The sequence below is a fragment of the Eufriesea mexicana genome, unplaced genomic scaffold (assembly GCF_001483705.2).
Source record: "Eufriesea mexicana isolate 0111107269 unplaced genomic scaffold, ASM148370v2 scaffold4744748102, whole genome shotgun sequence".
NCBI lineage: Eukaryota > Metazoa > Arthropoda > Insecta > Hymenoptera > Apidae > Eufriesea > Eufriesea mexicana.
In genome coordinates, this window is record NW_016907942.1 from 233,103 (window position 1) to 255,075 (window position 21,973).

Sequence of the window (21,973 nt, forward strand, 5' to 3'; positions counted from 1 at the left end):
CAAAACACGCGTTACCTGAGTCCGTGAATCGTAAATTACGGTTCTGGTCATAAGTCAGCGAGATCGACGTCGAAAGGCGCGCATAATTTTCAGATTCGAGCTCTGTCACGACCGCTGGGCAACACCCAGCCGAGTCCGTTCGGTAATTTAACAGCACAATGCGTAACATGGCTGACCGGAGGTTCCGTAACGACGAAAGTTAATTGACCGAACGCCATTGACCGGGTAAATTAGAAGAACCATTAACATAGTAAAAGCGTGCCGTCTGTTGGCCTCGTTCCGATGATTAATCGTTTCTAATACGGCTCTGATAGACCACCTCAGCAGCCACCGTTCACGTAGCACTGATTAACCACGAAAACTCGTTAGGGATCTCATTTCTTCGCGTTCACGAGTGTCCAGAAAATTGCTCGTCCATCCAATCCACTTTCGAGCTCTACTCTGACTGTGAGTCTAAAATTTCTCGGGAAATGGAAATTGATAGGTGTGGTTGGAAATAAAGGTATTTTTGTACGTCTTTTTCGTACGGAAAAATAAATTTCGCGAAACTGGAAAGAAAGACAGCTCGAGATGGAAGTGTATTCCAATTTGCACGGGATCTCGCGTTACAAGATAGGAAAATGGCGATTCTGTTTCTCGGGAGATGGATTAGAATTGTACTATAATTTTTTCGAACCTATAATGATACTTGGTCCCTCTGGCAGAGGAAGAGATTAGGCGAAATGGCGGCTGAACGCTGTTCCAAAGGCAAACGTCAACAGATGCTAGATTATACCGTGTAACGCGAACTCGTAGTTCGGAGTGATTTCCAAAGTAGTTATCCACGACCCGTAGTTATAGTGGACAAATGTTGGCACAGCGAAGATCCGTGTAAACGGAATATATTTTAATTTCCAAAATCGACTAGGAATTTACTATAAATTTACTATAAATTTACTACGAATTTACTATGAATTTCTCCTCCTTTCCCCATTAATCGAATATTCATTTCGCTACTCGGATACTCGCGACTACGTTCCTCCGCCGCGATGATATTTTCCGATTTCTCCCGATCGGCCAGCAAAGTTTTCCATCCTCGAATTTTTAACTTCTCGCCTTTGCGAGTCGCGAGAAAAATTCGTTTCGTTGCTATACCTCGGAGCAACGTTAAACTGCTAAACTGGAGCACGTCGAGGAGTGACGAAGGAGCCAAGGTAAGCTGCAAGTAATTGTATAACCGGCTTCCGAGAAACGGAACACGTATGTCGTGTCGTCGGTGTATGTATTTGTCGTTGCTGTCGCCGATCGACTCGATATTCCAACGGTGACGAACAGATTTTTACGACAATGTGGGTGGAGGATCGAGATTTTACAACTCGCCGAAAGGAAATTATAAATTATAAATTTCCCGTGCCAAAGAGGAATTTCACCTACCACGATTAGATCACGAGAATACGAATCGAACGTTCCACGAATTGCTACAAAGATTGGCAGAAAAATCTCTATCTGGAGCGAAATATAAATTTCTAAATCGCGTCACGAGTTTTTGCTCCGAAAGAAATGATTTGAAAAATAAATGGCTCGATGGAAAATCATCGGGATCGAGATCTGTCGGATCTGGAAGTTCGGTTAGAAAATAGGAGGAAAAATACAGAGCGGAAAGGTGGCGCTGGCAGTGAGAAGAAAAAGGAGTCGCGTCAAAGTGAACACGCGTCGGGCTACGCCTTTCTAAATTCGACGATACAATGTCGGATACGTCGTTGGAAACAAAGGGACAATGGCGGCGCGGAGCGAAATAGAAGGGAAGGAAAAACTGGCTAAATAAGCCGTGAGAGGGCAAGTAACGAGGCATATAATAACCCACGGTGACATTCGAACAAACAGCCATCTGTAGGTAATACCCCTGTGGTGTGTGACGCCCCGAAAACTGCGCCCCGCCAAGAAATTACAATGACAATGAACGAAATCCGACGCGCCTGCGGGCATCCACTCTAGTTTTATTTCTCCTTCGCACCTCTGACACGCTCGCCAAACGTATTTAACCGTGGAGATCGTGACCGGTACACCTTTTCCGCCATTGTATCGGCTATTCGGAGGAATCAAGGGTTCCCGCGTTCCTTTCGCCGATATTCCACGAGAACTCTCTAAACTCGCAATTTTAATCGTCCTACCGAAGATTTACGCGCGGAAATATTCGAATTTAAAATTTCGAAGCGATGAAACTAAAAAATTTGCGAGAAATTAATTTTCCTATTCTACGTAAAACAGAATCATTGGATCGCGAAAAAATATTAATTGATCTACGATAAAAATTCTACACGGTATTTTTGACTTTTAGAAATTGGTGGCCCGATAATTTTAACTCTTTGAGGACGGAGTTGGAAATTAATCCTACCATGGAGTCGAGTTGCTGTCAGGATAGACATTTCAAATTGCCAGTGCACGTTTCTGCCTAGTAGCTATTTTCGTTGATAGCACTCCAAACTGTCGAATTCTAGACATACGTTGCCATAGCGATGCGTTTACGCGACACACGCATGCGTGTCTTTCGACTCTATCACTTGTTTTCACCAAACGCACATATGTGACCGTAGTTCGCAAAGGAATAATTTCGTGAAATATTTTATTCGGTGAGAAGAGGTAAAAATCGAAATTTCTGGCGTCTAGTCGCAACGTATGGCAAATAGTGTCGAGGAAAATTGAGAAAAAGGATATCCGCGACGAAGGAAGGAAAGTCGCTGTGAACCGGCCATCCTTTCTTCCTTTCGTTCGATCCTCCTCTCTCCCAGAGTACTATCTAACTAGTTATCACTCGTTAGTCAACGCTTTGATAAAACAGTCTCGAACGTAAGAGCTCTCCTAACCGATCCGATTAAGGACTTCCTGTTCCACGCCTGCTCGCGAGCCAAACCGCATCTGAGTACCGAAAACGAGAATGGCTTCCTGTAGAAAACTCGACCAATTCCGATGTAACCGCGATTCCATCTTACCAACTCAATCAACGATTCCTCGAGATCGCGCTTCCCGATCGTTGCCCTAATTACGACACAAATTCGACCCGATTTCATCGAAAACTCGCGTGTAATCGGGGACAGAATCGCGAGATTCTCCATGGTCCAGAGGAAAAAGAAGCGAGGATAAAATCCGCGTGTCCTCGCAGCTAAGCACGCGCGCGTGACACTTTCGCAACGCGCGTTAAGCTGGCCGCGATTCTCGTGGATCTCGCGCGGATCGACGCACGCGATCCAGAGGATCGGCCGAAGCGCAAGTTTCCTTATAACAGAGACATCGTCGCGATCCACGACACATCCTCCTCTCCGACGGATAACTGGTTCAGCGTTACGCAACCGAGCGCATTGGGCAGCCTCTGCCACCTGTGCGTCTCTATTCCACCGCGTGTAATCATTTACCTGTCCGAGTAAGAAAAATTCTGCCTCGACTGCGCGCATTCAACGAAACCGTTTGTATAAAACGGTTATCTATATGTTTATAGTTCCGAGAATCGGTAACGAGATCGGCGTGAAAGTGCGACCCACTGCCGGCTAGGCGATTTTATTAAGCGTGTTTCGAAGATAAACCTTTAATTAGACCGATGACGCATGGACTTTTACCTATCGCGATCTAGGCACTGGAAAATGAGAAATCAATTTTACCGGGTGCTCGGGTACGGCCCTGCGAGGGGGCACCAGGGGTGCTCGAGGCCGGGTTCGTTATCTGTCAGTTTGGCAATCGGCGAGACCTTTTTCCGCGGCTATCTCGATCGTTAGAGCCTAGGAATGGAAAAATCTGACTAATTTTTCGCGAAACTCGGATCGTTTCGTTTTGTCACGCGATTTAATGGGGAATATTAGCGGATAAGCGACGTTTACCTACTCTATATTTAAGGCTCGACTCTGTGACTCGATCAACGAAATTGCGGCAATAAGACGAGACGCGTATTCCCAATAATAACCTGGCAAAAATTCCTCTTCCACAATTTTATCAATATCCGGATTATTTTTTACCCCTCTGAAATTACCTGCACGGGTCGCTGTGGTAATAACACGGGCAAAAACGGCCGATTTTCAGCAATCAGACGAGGCTGGCAACGGGATACACGAGAAATCGGTAGCCGATCCAGGATCAAAACGATGTTCAGTCGCGCTTCATTTCGCTCGCAATTACGACTGTTAGAAGAGTATTTAATGGCGGAGGAAGCGCCAAGGCCATCCGCCTTTTTATCTTCCCGCCGCGATTTCAAATTCAGGCTCCGTCCACGGAGTAGCAGTCGACGCGACACTCGGGCAGATAAATTCTAATTAAAAGCGACAAGTTGCCGGCATGGCTGCTTTATATTTCCGGTTGCGCCGCGGACACGTTTTCTACCGGGGGATAATACCCGCCGCCACCTCGGGCTCGTTTATCCCTTCCGTAAAATCCCCGTTTTTGCGCTCTCGCGAAGCGTCAATTCGTTGCTCGTAGTCGGACGGTGTCTGAGCAGCCGACGCGATTTCGAAAATTAAAAAAGACCGTATCTCCGTGGAGATAACAGGTCGACAAGGTAGTAAATCGAAGCGGCGCCTGTGATAATGAGCGATTAGCTGGGAACGGGCGAAAATGGAGGGAACGCGATCATCTCGATGACGAACGAGCGTCTTCGCCTAGTGGATGAAATGCTTCGGAACGGTTATGGGGTATACAGCTACGGGGTAATATTCCTCGATTACGGATAGATTACGGAAGCTGTTACTTACTTTTTAGGAGAGGCAGGTCGTTCATGAACCCTCCATCGTCTACGTTTGTGTTCTGAAACGGGAAAGAGCGCGTAAGAGATTCGAGTGTATACATATTCATAAGAAAGTCGTGTTCTAACGTAGCTCGTATTGAAAGGAAAATGTTGTCGGGATATCTCTTAAAAGTAGCTACTTCTTTTACGTGTAACAAAATGCCACTTTAAACTACGCTATTTAGCATCTCGTCGATCCCGTAAATCGGTTCCGAGCGAAATACACGAAATTCCTATTTTATACTCGATGAGAAGAATTGGCGAATTAATTTAAAGATGAAATTATCTCATCGCCGACAACATAATTAACGGACTCGTATTCGTGGTTGCATGAGGAAAGCATCGGATTCTCTTATTTATCGAAAAAGAATTTGCATCTTCGACGGAATTATGCAAATAGGAAACGCAACCACGGATATATTTCCAAGGAAAGAAGAAAGAAAAAGAAAAGAAAGAAGAGAGGAAAAGAATGATAGAACGTTACGACTGACTTAGGAATTGTACATATAAATACTATTAGCATTTTCATTGACAAAATGGGTAGGAGCGCAACAACGGTAGAACGATAATAGAGAAAATGCGTTGCGATTACGTACATCGTCGCTCACCTGGGGGTCGTCTACGAGGCTGCTGTGGAGAACGAGGTCGGTTTGGTCGAGGCCTGGGGGTGGCAGAAGGGCGTCAGGACGGCGAACAGCGCCGTATTCGACGCCCCTTCCGCCCCCGCCTCCGCCGCCGCCACCACCTCCGCCGCCACCGCCTCCGCTACTACTGCGTCCACCGTCGTACGGAAACGACGCGTGCATGTTCGTCTGAAATTCATACCAAAACAGATACATCGATTAATCACGGTCTTCCACAATCTCCTTCGCGTATTAAAAATTCGCCAAGAACGTGACAGCGTTTTAACCCTTTCGCGACGACGCACCTGTACCATACTCCGTACACCATCGGCTTCAGCCGCTGCGAAACAATAAGTGACTGCCGTATATATACGTCACTCGTCGCGAAAGGGTTAACACTCGCGAATAAACTCTGCCGACGGTCTAAAAATTTTTAAATTAAATTTAGAATTAACCCGTTGCACTGCGCTAAAACTCGGAAAAAGCCGTGCCCTAGTGTCGGAATTTGAAACACGATATGCGAGATAGCCGCGCCCGTATTCACTTAACGTGATGGAGCTCTCGTGAAATTCAAATGAATTTGAATTAAACACTTTTAAAAAATATTTTAATTATCACATATTTATGTATTTATTTTACATTTACGTTTAGCTTCGAGATGTTATCTGTACCACGAAAAGTATCACTATCTCCTAGATAATACGTGGCCTGCACGGGGACACACGATCCCATTCGAGATATTCATATTTGGCCAGAAATTAGGACCACGAGTCAGATTCGTGATACTCACGTTTGGCCCGAAAAGTCGATCACGAGTCAGACTCGTGTCATTCGCGTTTGGCCCGCCATGTCGATCACGAGTCAGACTCGTGATATCCACGTTTGGCATAAAATTAAACAACGAGCCTGACTCGTGATACTCAAGTTTGGCCTAGAATTCTTATCACGAGTCAGACTCGTGAAAATAGTGCAAAGGGTTAATAAGGACGATCGAAAATTCGGAATGAACATTTCGATATCTAAATTCGCATATTCTCGCGAGTACTCTCGAGCACGCCTACCATGATCGATCTAAACGATTTCATTCGTCGATGTAAGTACGCATTTATCGAGATTCCGATGAAAACGAAATCGCTGTTACGAAAACGCTTGGAAAGAATCGCTGAATGATCATGATCAGGGTACAATTACTTTCCTAGTAAGTCCGAACGAGCAATGCTCGGTTGTTCAGGGACTACCTTTTGCGCGGATCCTCGTGTTCGTTATCTTATTCTAGGTCACGGTGTGTATCAGAAATCTAACGCATGCTTTTAATAGGCCATGACTCGAGAGAGAAGGCACGCGTATTACCTTTATGTCACTATCGTCCAAGTTATCGCGCGATTCCCTCGTAAATTCGTTGCTATCCCGCTCTAACGCGTCTTCTTTTATCCCCATCTAATTCGAACCTGTGTAACTTCTTACGCGTCCGCCAATGAGATAAAGTATTCCCGTAACCGGGACTGTCCCGCGATAAAAGGATGGAGTAAAAAGGAGAGGAGAGATGAAGATCGGTAGACGCGAAATTGAAAGGGGACTGAATTGCCATATCTCGAGAGCGTGTCTCGATGACTCGGCGATTAGGTCTAGCCGTTGATACGATCTCGCGCGGGCACGTAAATGGAATAACGTTAGGCGAATCACGGGACACGGGACGTTTCGTGGTCTCTTCTACTCGTGAGAAACTACGTTGCTATGCAAACTCCTCGTGGCAGTGGCAAAAATACGGTTCGCGATTTTCGGAATTTTCCCGGCGTCTCCCCCCACCCCCGCCGCGACGAAATGAACCATAAATCCGCGCGGTGACATGGGGTTAATTTAACGGAATTATAAATAAAGTTCCAACTGGTCCGATAATTCGGCGAGGCGAACGTCGGATATTAAAACCAATTAAAAGCTCGATAAATCCGGTATCGCCGGACGATTACGTAAATCACTGGTCCGTGCAGTTTTAAGGGACATCGCTCACCGGGCTGGCCGGGAAAAATTAATTTTGTAATTCGCAACACACGCGGGACGTTGGCAAAAGTGCAGCATTAAGGGGCAACGCCGGGCCCCGGTTGTAAACGATAAGCGAAACCCGTTCATAAATATTTGATTATTAACAGAGATCGCATTTATTATTGTCGCGCGGTACACGCGGTTATATCATTGCCGCATAAATTATTATAATCAGCTTTATAATAGGATGTGTAGATTAAAATTCAAAAGCGATGAAAATTGATGTTTACGATCGGCGATCGCGTCCGTTCGCGATTTTAATGCGGCCAGCCAAATATTATTCCCTCGGCTGTTGGCGCTTCGGGTAAGGGCCGAGTCGCCGATAAATTAATGTAATTGCTTATTAATCGCGAGCGGGGCAACGAAAACGCGTTATTCCAATTAACCGAGATTCGTGGACACGCGATCGAAGCGGAGGTAGCAAGCGCTCTTACGTAAGAAGCCGCGCGTACGTAAGCGATGTACGCGCGCACGCTCGGAGAGGGATAGACGCGCGGAGAGAAAGAACGAAGACGGTCTTCCGAGAATCGAAACGCGAGATAGACATACGTTCGGAATCTTAATCACATCCGTCGAGAAAAACCGGAGATTTTATCCGGACTGCGAGTCGCGAGTGTCACAAATACGGTTGTATTACGAGCCCTTGCCATTATTGTCGTATATCTTTCCTATGCGATCCACCGCGAGGTTCCCGCGTCCAGAAGAAATCTCCGCGCACGTTTCTCCCATTTCCTTCCCAGATTCTTCCACCCATTGTAATCCTTTTCTCCGTTACGACTATTCCAGATCGCCGCGATACGTCCTCGTTTCTAAGCAGCCAACGCGGAACGGCGAAATTATCGGGCCCCGTTGCGCACGGGGTACCAATTGCTGGGGCTAACGCGTCAGCGGACGTCATGGATTTCCCTGGTTCGAGAGAATTCGAGAAAAACGACGAGAGAAAAGCGATACAAAGATTGAAAACGCGAGACGATGATTCCGTAACCGATAGCACCGAGTTACTTTCTCCCCGTTGCTTCGTTTTCTTCCTTAAATATCCGTTAATTATTATTTTCCTCCGGAGCAAAATGCCGGCGAGCGTATTACGACTGCGTAATTACGATCTCATCGATTAAAACAATTAAAATCCACTTTCAATGATAACGTCGTGAGCTAATGAATACGTTATTTAGCGATACGCGTTCTATGTTAATGAACTTTAAACGAGTTTCATATCCTCGTTCGGAACGTTTTCCTATCCGACTGGGCAAAAAGATTAAAAAGTCGTTAGACGGAAACGTTCGAACAATTTCAATCGACCAGCGCCGATAAACTTTTTAGCTCGTTGAGATAAGGTGGTCGAAACGAATAAATCGGTCGAAATGGAAGTCCCCGCGAGATAAAAACAATTACGAGTACAGCGGCCGATAAAACGCGAGCGTTACGCCGATCGCTCTGTTATTTCTCACGACTAATTAACCGCTTAAAACGTGCTCCATCATCGGCCGGACAGTGACATCGATATTAATACGCGAGACTGGCAAATTAGCCGAGCATCGGCTCGTTTCTGTAGGAGAAACGCGTTGTTCCGAAAACCTATGAGTGTAGCTATGAAAATCCCGGGTCTACGTTTTACCGGGCATAGGTTAACTCGCTCATTTATCACCGTGGATCCTCGCGATCGGCTAGAATCCGTGATCGCTATCGACGCGATCAACGGCCGCGTAATTGCATTCGGCTAATGCGAGAAAGTGGTCCTGTGTCGTAGTATAAAGTTCGCACGATCATGCGGTTTTCCGTCGCGAAACTCGCGTATTACGCGGTACCTCGTCGCGAAATTTGCAAATCGCGCGATTCTTCGTCGCGAAATTTCAAAATCGCACGGACCTTCGTCGTAAAATTCGGAAATCGCGCGGTTCGTCGTCGCGAAATTTTAAAATTGTACGGACCTTTGTCGCAAATTTGAAAATCGCGCGGTTCTTCGTCGCAAAATTCGAAAATCGCACGGACCTTTGTTACAAAATTCGGAAATGGCGCGGTCCTTCGTCGCGAAATTTCAAAATCGCACGGACCATCGTTGCAAATTCCAAAATCGCGCGAATCTTCGTCGCGAAATTTCAAAATCGCACGAACTTTAGTCGCGAAATTTGGGAACCGTACGATTCTTCGTCGAAAAATTTGGGAATCGCGCGAATCTTCGTCGCGAAATTTCAAAATCGCACGAACTTTAGTCGCGAAATTCGGGAACCGTGCGATTCTTCGTCGCAAAATTTGGGAATCGCGCGATTCCTCGTTGCAAATTCCAAAATCGCGCGAATCTTCGTCGCGAAATTTCAAAATCGCACGAACCTTAGTCGCGAAAAATTCGGGAACCGTGCTGTTCTTCGTCGGGAAATTCGAAAATCGCATGGACATTCGTCGCGAAATTCGGGTATCGCGCGGTTGTTTGTCGCGAAGTTCCAAAATCGCGAACCATCTTTGCAAAATTTAAAAATCCCGCGCGGTTCGTCGTGCGCGACGTGCCCGGCCATTTAGAGTGCGGCTTTCACGCGGCGAAAGAAATGGAAACGCGGCGCTAATTAACTCGGCTAAGTGGCCGGTGCCGCTGCTACCAGTATCCTATCGTCGACCCGTGTTAGTTATAAATCGATGTAACCATGCCAGCCGACTAATGAGATGAAATGTGATCGCCTTTCTCTCGTTAAACGCCGTGGCGAGGTGAAGTCGCGTCGACCGGTATTCGCGGTATCGATACCGATAAATGGGACCACGCGGCGGATATCGCGGCGGGCCCTCCGGATCGACGATATAACGAGAGTCTCGGCCGCGTTTCCTCTTGCGCAACGCTAGCACGCCTCTCTCCGCCGGTTGTTGTCATGTTAATCGAGGAGCAGCGTTGCGCAACTTTTTTTTTTTCCGCCGATAATACGCGTTACGCGTCTGAGCAAATATTTGACGATCCGGGCCTTCGAGGATGGGATCGAGAAGCGAGCTGAGGAGCTTGATCGCGTTCGATGCGATTTGACAGGAACGAGCGAAATCGTTCGAGCAAATACCGACTGTAAACCGAGTTAGCGACTGGCAGTGGTTTGCCTAGTGCAAAGAGCAGTGTAAAGAAAAATGGTCAAATTAATTTCCAACTTTCCGTAATATTTTCTCAAGAATTTTCCGCACCGAAACGCTCCCCTGGATAGAACTAGAGAGTGTCTCTAGATTATCGCCATTGTCCCGCGAGAACTCGACGTTTAACTCTTCCCCGTGAGAAAGGCGTTCGACAATGAGGCAGATTTTCCGAATCTAAGATCCCTTTAACGGAGAGAGGCTGTCACAAATTGTACTCTCTCGAGCATAAATGTGAGACTGTGAAGGGACCCAGACGAGATACTATAATTCGGTATGAAACGCGTGGGGTAGGGTACGGGGGAGCACGAGGCTGCTGGTTTTCAAGGATAAAGCTATTGGAATCGGTCGAACCACTCGGCTGATTATTGGCATTGTCGTCTCTTTTTCGGAAGCCTGTCGTCCCGTCCTCCACGCTGTCGAAACATTCCTCGCGAAATATCACGCACGATTTTATTTACGCCGATCCGAACTTTCGAAACGACGAGAGAGATATCGCGTTCGATATTCAATTTCATACCAGCCCGATCGTTGGAAAATTCAGAAAAAAAAAAAAGAAAAAAAGGAAAAAGGAAAAAATGGGTGCACAGTACGGGAACGGCAATCTACGATTTTCCATGAAATCCTAAAGTGCCGATAATTATTTAATTCGCGATACACACGTCGAAATTGCAGCTGCAAGTGTGCACACGCGCGGCTACGCAAGAACGCATCGATTTCCAATTTTTCATCCTTATCCAAGCGATCTTTAAGGCGAAACGGCTCTCCCTAGCCGATTCATTTTGCATAACTTCAGTCAATGTTGCTCGTTCGCTTACCTCCTGTTTCTCTTAATCATTTTACTAGAAACTACCGTATCATTGTTGTTCGGTTAGATGGAGCGTGATGTAACATTAGTCATCGGCAGCTGGGACGGCGTTTATTAATCGTTTTATCGCGAGATCCGTGATTACCGATTACACGCCGATCCAATGTTACCTTGGCGAGTTGGGCCCAGCGAGCGTAAGGCCTCGCGCGCACGCTTTGTTCGCGCAAATTTTTCGCCGAGCTACGCCGAGGCCCCGGGGTCTCTCGTTGTGTCACGTAAACGGAAAAAGCGAGTTAAAATGGAGGACGGAACGGCGCTCAGCAGCCGTTTACCCCTTTTACGTATCTCTAACACCGTCTTGAGCATCGCGGCGCTTGGCATATTTTCGTCAAAGTAAACGTCTCTGGCATTCTCCCCGAGGGAATGCCAAAGGTCAGCCGAAAATTTAATAAGTAAATTACTCGAGGGAGGGCAACGAACGACGCGCCAAAGGGGTGGTCCATTTCCAAAGTATCCGATCCTATCGGCTAGTACTTGCGGAGACCAGGATACGCGTAATTCCACGTATTTATCTCGTATTTTAATTTTGTATCGATAGATCGGACGATGAATAGGATTCTAAAAAGGTTGAAATAATTCTCGACGTATGGAGATCCTAGAATACGGAAGAAATGCGATTTCGATGAAGAACCTCTGGACTTTCACCTTTTTTTCTTACACACGCGATAGAACGAGCAAAGATTTCTAATTTTTTCCCAACGGAATATTAATAACCCTCGAATTATAGTAATTAAGACAGTGACCAAAAAGTCGTCGGTTTCCTTTTCGCCTCGTATTCTGGTCCGCGCGTGTAATTACGTAGCCTAGAACCCTGGCAGAGACTCGAAACGACGTGTCCCCTTGAAAGTGTCGGAGCTGAATCTCGCATCGTTGTCGTTCTCGATACCGATGGCAGAGATACCGAACCGAAAACTCCAAGGGTGACAAGAGTCGACGCATAGTCGTAGTAAGTTTCCTAACTATGATCAACTATGCAAGACGCCATTACTGCGTGTAGTTTGGGAAAGGAGTTTGGGACTTTGTGTCCCGTCTACAACTATCTTCTTGGTACACCGAAAGTCCCCTCTGAACCGTGGTAATCGCCTAACTCCGCAGAAATTTCGCTACGCCTGCTTTAAGACCTGCGATGCTCCGAATAAGATTTCGCGTGATTATTCGCGATAACGATTAAATCGAGGGGGCGATTAGAAGCGACGTACGCGAAAATTCGGAAATTTTTGGGAAATTCGAGAAATTGAAAAATTATCTTGCAATTTTCTATACAGCGAGTGATTTAAAGACAGTGGAAAGAATTTGTAAGCACGGAGATAAATTCCAAAAGTGGTCGGAAAAGTATTCCAAGGATTTGCTCGATATTTCGCGAATCGAGAGATTGCATCGGCGTAAGATTTCATTGAGAACGAGGTCGGCCACCCTCCTTTGAAGAATGTGCTTTGGGCAGACCGAGATAGGGTACAGCTTGGGGTTGTACAGCTTGAGATAATCGATATCTCAATCTCGCGAGATGGCGAAGTATTTTAAAGCAGAGTCTCTGACAGAATATTCCACGTATTTACATGCGAGAATGCCAAACTGATTTCCTCCGAAATTTACAGGAAAGATGGATCGATCCTATCTTCCACGAATCGTTGCTATTTTATTTAAACGAAGGATGACCACGTAACACAAAAATTAATAGAAAATACACTACGATTGTGTCTATCAAGGAGATCAAATTAACAACCCCTGTTTATTTATGATTATAACGAATGAACGTGAATTTGCAACGCGTATACAGAGAGTCGATGACGATACTCGCACCAATGGTGACTTACTCGTTTCACATGGCGCGAAATAAACAATTTCCGATAGAGAATTACATACACATCATCCAAGCAACACGAGACTGCATATGGCGCAGACAGATGCGTTAAACCGAACCCGCTTTTCTCTTCTCATGGCCAGAGTTTCGAGCTAAACTAAACGTATTCTTCGGCCGCGTGTCGAATTTCGACAAACCTGGTCTTTTTTGCGCGAACGTCACACGACACCTATGGAAACCGCCCAAAACATAATCCACAGCGTGGTGAACGCGTCCCGTCGCTGTAATTAGGGTGATACTTTCATAAAAGCTATTGGGGTAAGGTGTACCGCAAATACTATTACCCTGAGCGTTATTAGAGGTCCGAAGTTGCACCCTAAATACGCGGTAGCACGGTGTTACGTTACTGCGAACAGGGCTTTGTATTCCACGTACGGAGTTTGTTTGGGACGGTAAATCTTTCCAACAATTCGCACTTGCTTTTCGATTATCGCGTATTTGTCACTTTTCCTAGGTTATGGTATTTAAAAAAAAAAAAGAAAAATAATTTTTAAAAGAACGGTATATTATTCGACGAAATATAGATACTCTCCGATGACAGAGCGGAGTAAATACACGTCGTAAAAGAAAACCGAAGAGTGAATAATTCCGCTTAACATAAACCGAACAGAATCCTCGGTCGATGGACTTGTAAACTGACCATAACATCCATCATGGATAATATTACTATACCGGGGACATAAAAATTCCTCGCGACATTTACAGAAACGTTTTAGAAGCATGGCAGGTGGAACATCTTTTTCTTTCTTTCGCGATACGCGTATCGAGAGACGAGCAAATACAGATTTACTGTATCGAGTGTCTACTGCTCTTCCTCTAGAAGGTGTACCGCGAGTAATCAGAGTCCGCGTTTATACGTATCTCTCGCGCTAATTTCTCAGGAATTAGGAAGTATCGTAATATCTACAGAAGACGTATACTTTCTACGATGTTCCACTATCTATTATTATTATCAGTTCATACGTGATCATCCGAAAGAGATTAAAAACCGAAAGCAAGATAAATTGCACGCGAAGAAGAAGTCTCGGTTCTATGGTCGATGTTCGGTGCTGCGAAGACTCTTCCTGTTTTAACAGGTAATCCTAAAGTCCTCGTTTAACCCACTCGTAACCCTGACGAGGCATGGGTGATGGTCGATACTCGTGCAAACACGACTGGCGGAATAGATTCCCTACTCCGCAAGCCGAGGAAATAGACCGTCTACCGAGGAAAGGCCACGACTATGCCACGGTCAGACCATGCTCGTTCGCTTACCGACTATTCCCGCTAGAGCAAACAATTCTCTCGCACCTCTTCAAACAAAAAGGTCCGCTGCAGGTACACTTAACCCGCGAGCCACGCGGAGAGAGGCAGAGAACGGACAAGAAAGCGAGATGTATCCGCGAGGCAGAAAAATCCGATCGGATCGGGAAGAAAACGTCCCGTTCATCCTCGACTTCCTCCTGGCCGGTTCTTCCGACCGGTTGATCCCGAGAGTCGCCGGTTTCTTTCGAGTTACGCTAATACCTGACCGCGGTGCCGCCACCCCAGACCGGGGACAGGCACGCAGAACCGTGGCAAATGCAAATGTCGCGCGTCCCGAGTCCTCGCGTGCTCTCCGTGGGATCAACGATCGCAATCACCGATGTCACGGCCCGACTTATTGGCCGCGATACGTCTAATAGATCGATAGTCGGCCATTATTACGCGTCCCCCTGCTGTTCAGCCGCCAGCGGCCAGTCCTTACAAATAACACGCCGCGCGCCTTTTCTAATCAGCCGGCCGGACGTGCACGTGACCGGATCTCCGCGCGCTTCGATTTTACGCGCACCCGCTCCATCCGACCGATCCGACGCGTGTACCGGACCACACCGACGATTTTCCGCGGCAATTTCAACCGCTCGACCACCCGGTCGCCCTCGTCGCTTGTCGGATAAATTTCATTTCTACGCTTTTCCCTACTTCTATTTCGTTTTCTGCTTCGTTTTACCGGATTACGGACTAACGCGTACTACGCGGCTACTGAATAACGCTCCTGGGCCTTAGGGTGCTTTGGTACCCAGGGCCGTCTCACGTGCACTGGACCTTTTATCTGTACTGTACTGAACTGTAGTGTACTGCACTGTACTGTACCGCGAGTATTCGTGGAAACGAAAATCCAGACATCGAATTTATATGGAGCGTACTATCTAGCATGCCCGTGCATTAAGACGGCCCTGAGAGTATCGTATACCAGTACACCGGAATGGGACCAGTGTCTACTCGAGAAGCTGGAAAAATAACGCGAACGTCGTACTTTTCTCATGGCGGAAATTAAAAATGGTACTCGCGCGTGCACCCACAGGTGACTCATGGCGCAAAGCCGACTCGAAGGGGTTAAAGCGTAGCGATAATTCATGGAAGAAATTACTCACCACGTGGATGCCCTCTGCGTCCCTCCTGAGATCGCCGCTCCTCTGGCCAGCCGTGACAGCGGCGCTCAAGTGATTGTAGTGATGTTGATGCAACGTGTTGAGCGTCTGCGTGTACGGATCGCCGACGAGGTAATCGAGATGTTGCGGCTGGCCGAGGCCCGGATGTTGAGGACTCGCCGGCGCATGGTGGTGCGAGGGGAACGGGGGCGGGAAGTACGGTGGTTGAAAGTCGGAGGCGGTGGGCAACGACGCACCCCCGTGATGGGGCATCCCGCTGCCGTTTCCATTGCCTCTGTGACCGTGGTGATGGGCGCCTGAGTACGGCGAGGAATTTCCACCGCCCAGCGAGGAAATACCCCCGTGACCAGTTAATCGGTCCTGTGAACAGAAAAATTCACTGAGTTAGTATATTGGAACGCAAAGACAGTCTGTGTCAGGTCTGACGTGTCACTCGTTTATGGTTCCCGGTGTTAGAACCATAGCCTATTAGGCTAGAACCTAGAACTATTAGGGCCTTTTCCCTTTTCTACTTCGCTTCTATTGGAACAGGGGGGCAGGCAACAGTTACTTCACTGTAGACACGAGTATTTGTGCTAATAGGTATATTAACAAAACCCGTTATTAATAAATATATTTTTGTTATAATGGAATCTATTCGTCCCGAAAGACGAATAGAGTAATATAACGAATATGGGGAAATTAGAATAAGAGAAATGGGTGCCTAATATCTATGGTATTCGACAGCAGAGCTCGAGTATTAGTCGTTCGATGATCGACATTGGACTTTTCGCGTAACCTTCTTACGATTTACTCGCTTTAAAGGTTCATCGTTCCAGATTTTGCGCGATCCGGTTCACGCGAAGCACTCGAGATCCACGTGTAGCATCGTCCTGGTCCCGAAGCGAGGATTCAAACCTCGAATTTTTCAGGCTGTCAGCGTTGCGACACCGCTGAAAATCTATTGGCACCGTAATCGAGCTTAATCGTGTCCGACGACCTCGCGCGTCGGAGCGCGCCAAACGAAAAAGAAAGGCGGAAAATAAAAAGTAATAACCATAATAAACGCGGGCAGGGATACGCGTTCGCCGACACACGCTCGCGTTCGTTGTCGAGCGCAACTTTCGCCGCTATTAAAAAATTGCTGGCCACCGGTAATTGCCGGTGACTAATGTATGCCGGCTTCGAGGGAGAAGAAAGGAAAGAGAGAGAGAGAGAGAAGAAAAAGAAAAAGGAGAAAAAAGAATCGTGTCAGCCGCGTTGGAGGTCTGCCATTACTATAAACGACGAGTATATGGGACAGTGGCGCTTATTCGCCGAAGGTGGCGAACATAAACGCGAATAAACGCTATGCAAATCTTTCGGCATCGAGCACAGCTGAACGCAAATAGCTCACGGGCTGAATATGACTCTGCCATACATCTTTCCCGAGAAAATCGTAACAAAGTGAAACAAGCCAACTCGAGCCTCGTCCTCGATAACGCGATTAAGTCGTTAGACGCGATAAACGCTCGCGAGAAACTCACCCCTTTCGACCGTTCGTAAAATGCGATTTGAATTTTCCCGCTCTTTCCGTGATCTTCCACGATTTGTCCCCTGTCCGTCGATAACGGACGACACGGATAAGAAAATTTGCCGGAATTTTTTCCACGCTCACGAGGCCAGGTAAAAAGCGTTTGGGCGAGGTTTTCGGGACCAGAAGAAGCAGGTGATGAGATCGACTTTTTGCACTTCGTTTCGTCGTCCAGTCTGTTGGACACGTTTTTCTACAGAGGTTGTAAATTTAATCGAATCAAATTTGCCGTCGTGAGTTCCGAGATGTACCTCTTCGCGATCTAATGATATCAATCGATCTCTCGAATGCACGCGACAGGTAGCCGACCATGGTTGATCGAACAGATAATATTTCGTACGATAATCTTCGTAATTATTTCCACTAAATTATATTTCTCGGATAAAAATTCTATAAAATCACTATTTTCGTATTTTTGAAACGCTCTTGGCACGGTAGGAGGAATTAGTTCGGAATCGGTGTAACAGAAACGTAGGAGCTTCCGGTACCCCGTAAAAAGGCACGAAATTACAGTGCTCGAGCGTTGTTATAGAAAGTCTATAAGTCTTCTATAATCACCTTGCATCGCTGTTAAGCGGGCAGAGAATTTTTACGAGCAAATAATTATCGGCCGTGTTCGATTATTAATTTCCCGCCATTTTAGGTGCACCGTCTTGTAACGTTCCAGCTACTTTCCTCCGAAGGATCTTGCCGATTTTTCCCCGACGCTGTTACAAGATTTCGATAAGTATCTATCTGCAAAGAGCTAGAGATATCGGGGACTCTATGAACTATCGATTGTATGAAATATCAGTCACGAATCGCAAGATCATCGGAGCAAATTGCCGAGCTGTGATTAAGCATGTTTCACCTTTGAAAATGTAGCGAATTGTACGCACGACTGGACTTTTCAGGCGGCATAATTGCTAGAAACGGAACGAAAAAAAGTGTTATTACGAGATTATTCATTCCACTCGTTGCAGCCTGTTCGCGAAAAAATCGCGCGATTTTCTGCGATTTTCGAGCGGAAATTTTTCTCGAGAAATTAGAATGTTCGCTTCGAAGATATGGGGTCCCGAAAATTTAAATCTCGCGTGAAAATTGAGAATAGAAAAGGCGACGAACGATAACTGTGATTTTCGAAATTTTTCAAAACCATCGCGTGTGCCCCGAAAATTTTTCGGATCGTGAAAACGCAACTTAATCCTGCCCGCGTGATCTTTCGATCGAACGATTACGGTATTACACAGACAGATAGCATCAGCCGGTGATTTATCTGAATATCGGCAGAAAGGCTCCGTATCGACGCTATGCCGGTGCAAGCCATTAGGTTTACGTTCCCGTGATACGATCTCGAACATCTTTATAAGCCGCGAAAGGGCCAACGCGTACCTTTTTCCCCATTCGCGTGTCGCTCTATTCGCAAATGTCACGCGTCCATTCCAATTATCCGAGACGATTTAAAATGGACGCCACTCGCGAGCAAGGGGAACTTCAATTCGCGATAGCGTGATTAATCGTGCGACGAATCTAAAATTCTTTTTCTCTATCATCGCCTGTTCTGAATTCTCGTATAATCTCGTATAAAATTTAATCCTTAGGAGTGGGCCTAAGTCGCCATTTAATTAAACTCCGAAAATCGATGTCAATTAACGTAACAAATCTAAAATAATCCAATAATGGATAGAATTTTGAAATAAAATAATCCAAGGTGTCAATTAGTACTCGATTTCTTCTTTACCATTTTAGAAATATCCTCGACTTGGAATTTGCTATTCTTCTGCCACGAAAAAGATCATCGAGTGCAAGATTCTCCAAATTATACCTAACGATTTTATAAATCGTTTCGAGTTAATAATAAAATTTTCCAACCCAATTACACTTTTCTCTGGCCAAGAAGAGAAAGAATTCTTGAGAATTTAAAAGAAAATTATTTCTTCCTCCATCGATAAATTACGCTGAAAAAACAAATTGGAGTAATCTTGGAGTAAAAATAATAGCACTCAATTCCTCATCCCTTGGTTAATTTCATCCTGAAAACTCTCTCTCTTTCTCTCTCGGGTCCTTTCGGAGGTCAAGTGCGCGCCACCCATGCAGGGTGTAAAATGGCGACGCAACAGGAGGAAGAATTCGATTATCGAGGAGGCAGTCGGTAACGGAATTTAACGACGGTAGGCCGAAAATTGAACGGAAAGGCCCGTTATACGTAGATGGGGACTCTCGCTTGGTCAAACACGTGACTCCTAATCTGCCCGATAGCGGCGTTTAATGAGACAAAATTCGGCTTTGTCGCTTTCCCAGTCGCTTTCCAAATCGGTGTTTCGAAAGACGACATCGGTGGGCCTTGGTCCCGGGGTCGTTGCAACAGACCACGGTACGCGTTCGTTCCATACGAAATATTTGTCGTCGTTTAACGAGCCGCGTCGTTACGAACTCGAGGGTGGGGGAAGAGTACCGTTTCTTTTTCGATGCCAAACGGGGTCCATTAAGGCGTATTTCAATTTGCAGTAACGTTTGTTACTCCACCATTATAGGTCCGACTTTCACGTGTCGGGCCCAGACACGCGCCTCCAATTTCTCGCGTAGTTAAATATACCCGATTCGAATTTATCGGCTCGTTAAATTTCCTGATTTGAATAAGACCATCGTGGAAACGTTCGAGTCCGTTTCACTGTCGTTAATATCCCTTTGATTATCGTCATTGGGCATTTTATGCTCGTCGGAGGCTCGAATATGGCCGTTTTTCGGGGATCCTTCGCGGCCATCGCGCGAAACGGTCCGCTGGTCGGGGCCCAGGATAGTTTAATCGGGAATTCGACGGGATGTTTCGCGTATTCGGGAAGAGAAAATGAAAATGTACGAACACGATGGCGGAAATCGTTCGGAGAGGCATAAAAGCTATAGTCGTGTCGGTGGCGAGTCGAATCCGTGGGTATCGGTATTACGATGGAGGAATAGGCTGAAAGAGTTGGACGAGTTTGTTGGCGCAGCAGCGGAAGAGACGGTAATTATAACAGGAGAAGATTACGACGATATTAACGAGTTGAAAAAATAACGATTACGATAATATTCCGGCTATTATCCGTTTCCGAACAATTATACAGGGATTAACCTGCTCGGTTAATCGATAATTTCAGTTGCAAGATAATTTCAGCCCGTTACTCTCCGAATCGTGTCCTTGGAGAGAGCAAGAATCATTCGGCTATCGGCTCTACCACCGACACACCGTCGTCGTAGAAGATCGATCGAGCCGAGGAAATTAATTTAAGAAGTCGGGGAACCGCGTAGATCGCGGCGAAAAGGAAGAGGAGGGAAAAAAGAAAGAGAGAAGGACGATCGTTTAATAACAAGCTCGATCAAAACGATCTGACACGATACACGCATAAAATTTCGGCCGGCGAGCAACCTGCAAACGGCCGATTCATTTCACAAGACGCATAGCCGAACTTTCCAGCTGAGATCGCTATTGATAACGCCGGGAGAAATCGTCCTTCTTGCCACATATGACAAGTAGACAATTAATAACCAATAAGTCGGCCCCATGTGTCGAAATCGACAGATCGTAGATTACGAATAAATAACTAGGAAAGAAATTAAGTTCGTCCAACGTTCACGAGGACCCCCTTTTACTCGTAGTATCCCCGTTGACCGATTCGAACGCCCTGTCATTTTCGAGCTCAGCTGCTTCCTCTATATTTATATCTACGTTATTTTATTCTCTCGCTGACACGTTATCGATGATTAATAAATTTTCCTGTACTTGGAAGATAATAAAAAGCACGATCAAAGCTCGACGATCTCTCTTTACACGGATGAAATGAAATTTAGCGACGGAGAATCGAGGAAAATTTCCATTACCTGTCATCGAGCTACCTGTCAACGTGGAAAGAAATAGTATTGCAATTTTCTCCATGGAATTTTCACCTTTACGATCGCTACCGCGAATATCTTCGTTTGTCTAACGAATATTCCGTTTCTAACGATTATCGCGATCTCGAATGGCGTCGAACGCAACTCGTAGATCACGGGAAACGGATACGCGAAAGTGTTTGAGATTCGATCGTATCTACCGTACACGTTCTTTCCGATCACACGAGAAATATTTGTTTTCCGGCTGCGTTGCGCGATAGTTCTTATTACCGACTCCGAAGCCGTCTCGAATATCGAATATCAGATATTAAATTAGAAACCAAGTACGGAATTTTCATGGAAATCGTTGCGCGAGCGATGCTTCCAAGAGACGCGTCTCGAGAATCCTCTTTCTCTCCGTGGAACGCAATTGGACATGATTTATATCGTTCCATGGGTAAATAGATGATTAATCGCTGCGTTGATCACCCTCGTCACCTCGCTTTCACGATCCATATAATTAGTAGCACATTTTATCCCATTAAAACTTTCCTAATAGAGCGATACTCCTTGAAAGATGAATCCTGGCGTGACTAGAGTCTGGAAGTGAAATGCCAAGAGTCGAATTGGCTGCTACTCGTAATGCGAGAACCGCGTTTGAAACGTTAACGACGAGGGAAATGGCGAAGATGATGGAATTTTCGAAACGCACCTCAACCTCGATCACCGTGGTCATGTCGACGTGTGGCGCGTAACAGAGCGCCAGCTTGTCCGCTGTCGGCGCTTCCGTCCGCGGCGGAAACATCCCTAGGATCTCCAGTTTGCCGGTTCCGCAGCTAGATCCGTGACAGTCGCTCGATCGCTCGCGACGACCACTATTTTCTCCCGCACATCACACAAACACGATTCCTTGTCATTCGTGCACCACTTCCCGACGATTCTCTTTC

At 46.2% G+C, this 21,973-nt stretch overlaps 1 protein-coding gene across 1 annotated transcript in view; it reads right to left on the reverse strand.

The window, feature by feature from the left end:
- Positions 1 to 21,973, reverse strand: part of TfAP-2 (transcription factor AP-2) — a 120,754-nt gene that overhangs the window by 47,278 nt on the left and 51,503 nt on the right. The window contains exons 2-4 of the mRNA XM_017899060.1: positions 15,629 to 16,006; positions 5,341 to 5,556; positions 4,713 to 4,764 (exon numbers count right to left, since the gene is read on the reverse strand). Coding sequence (XP_017754549.1) covers positions 4,713 to 4,764; positions 5,341 to 5,556; positions 15,629 to 16,006 — 646 coding nt within the window. The remainder of the gene's footprint in view (positions 1 to 4,712; positions 4,765 to 5,340; positions 5,557 to 15,628; positions 16,007 to 21,973) is intronic.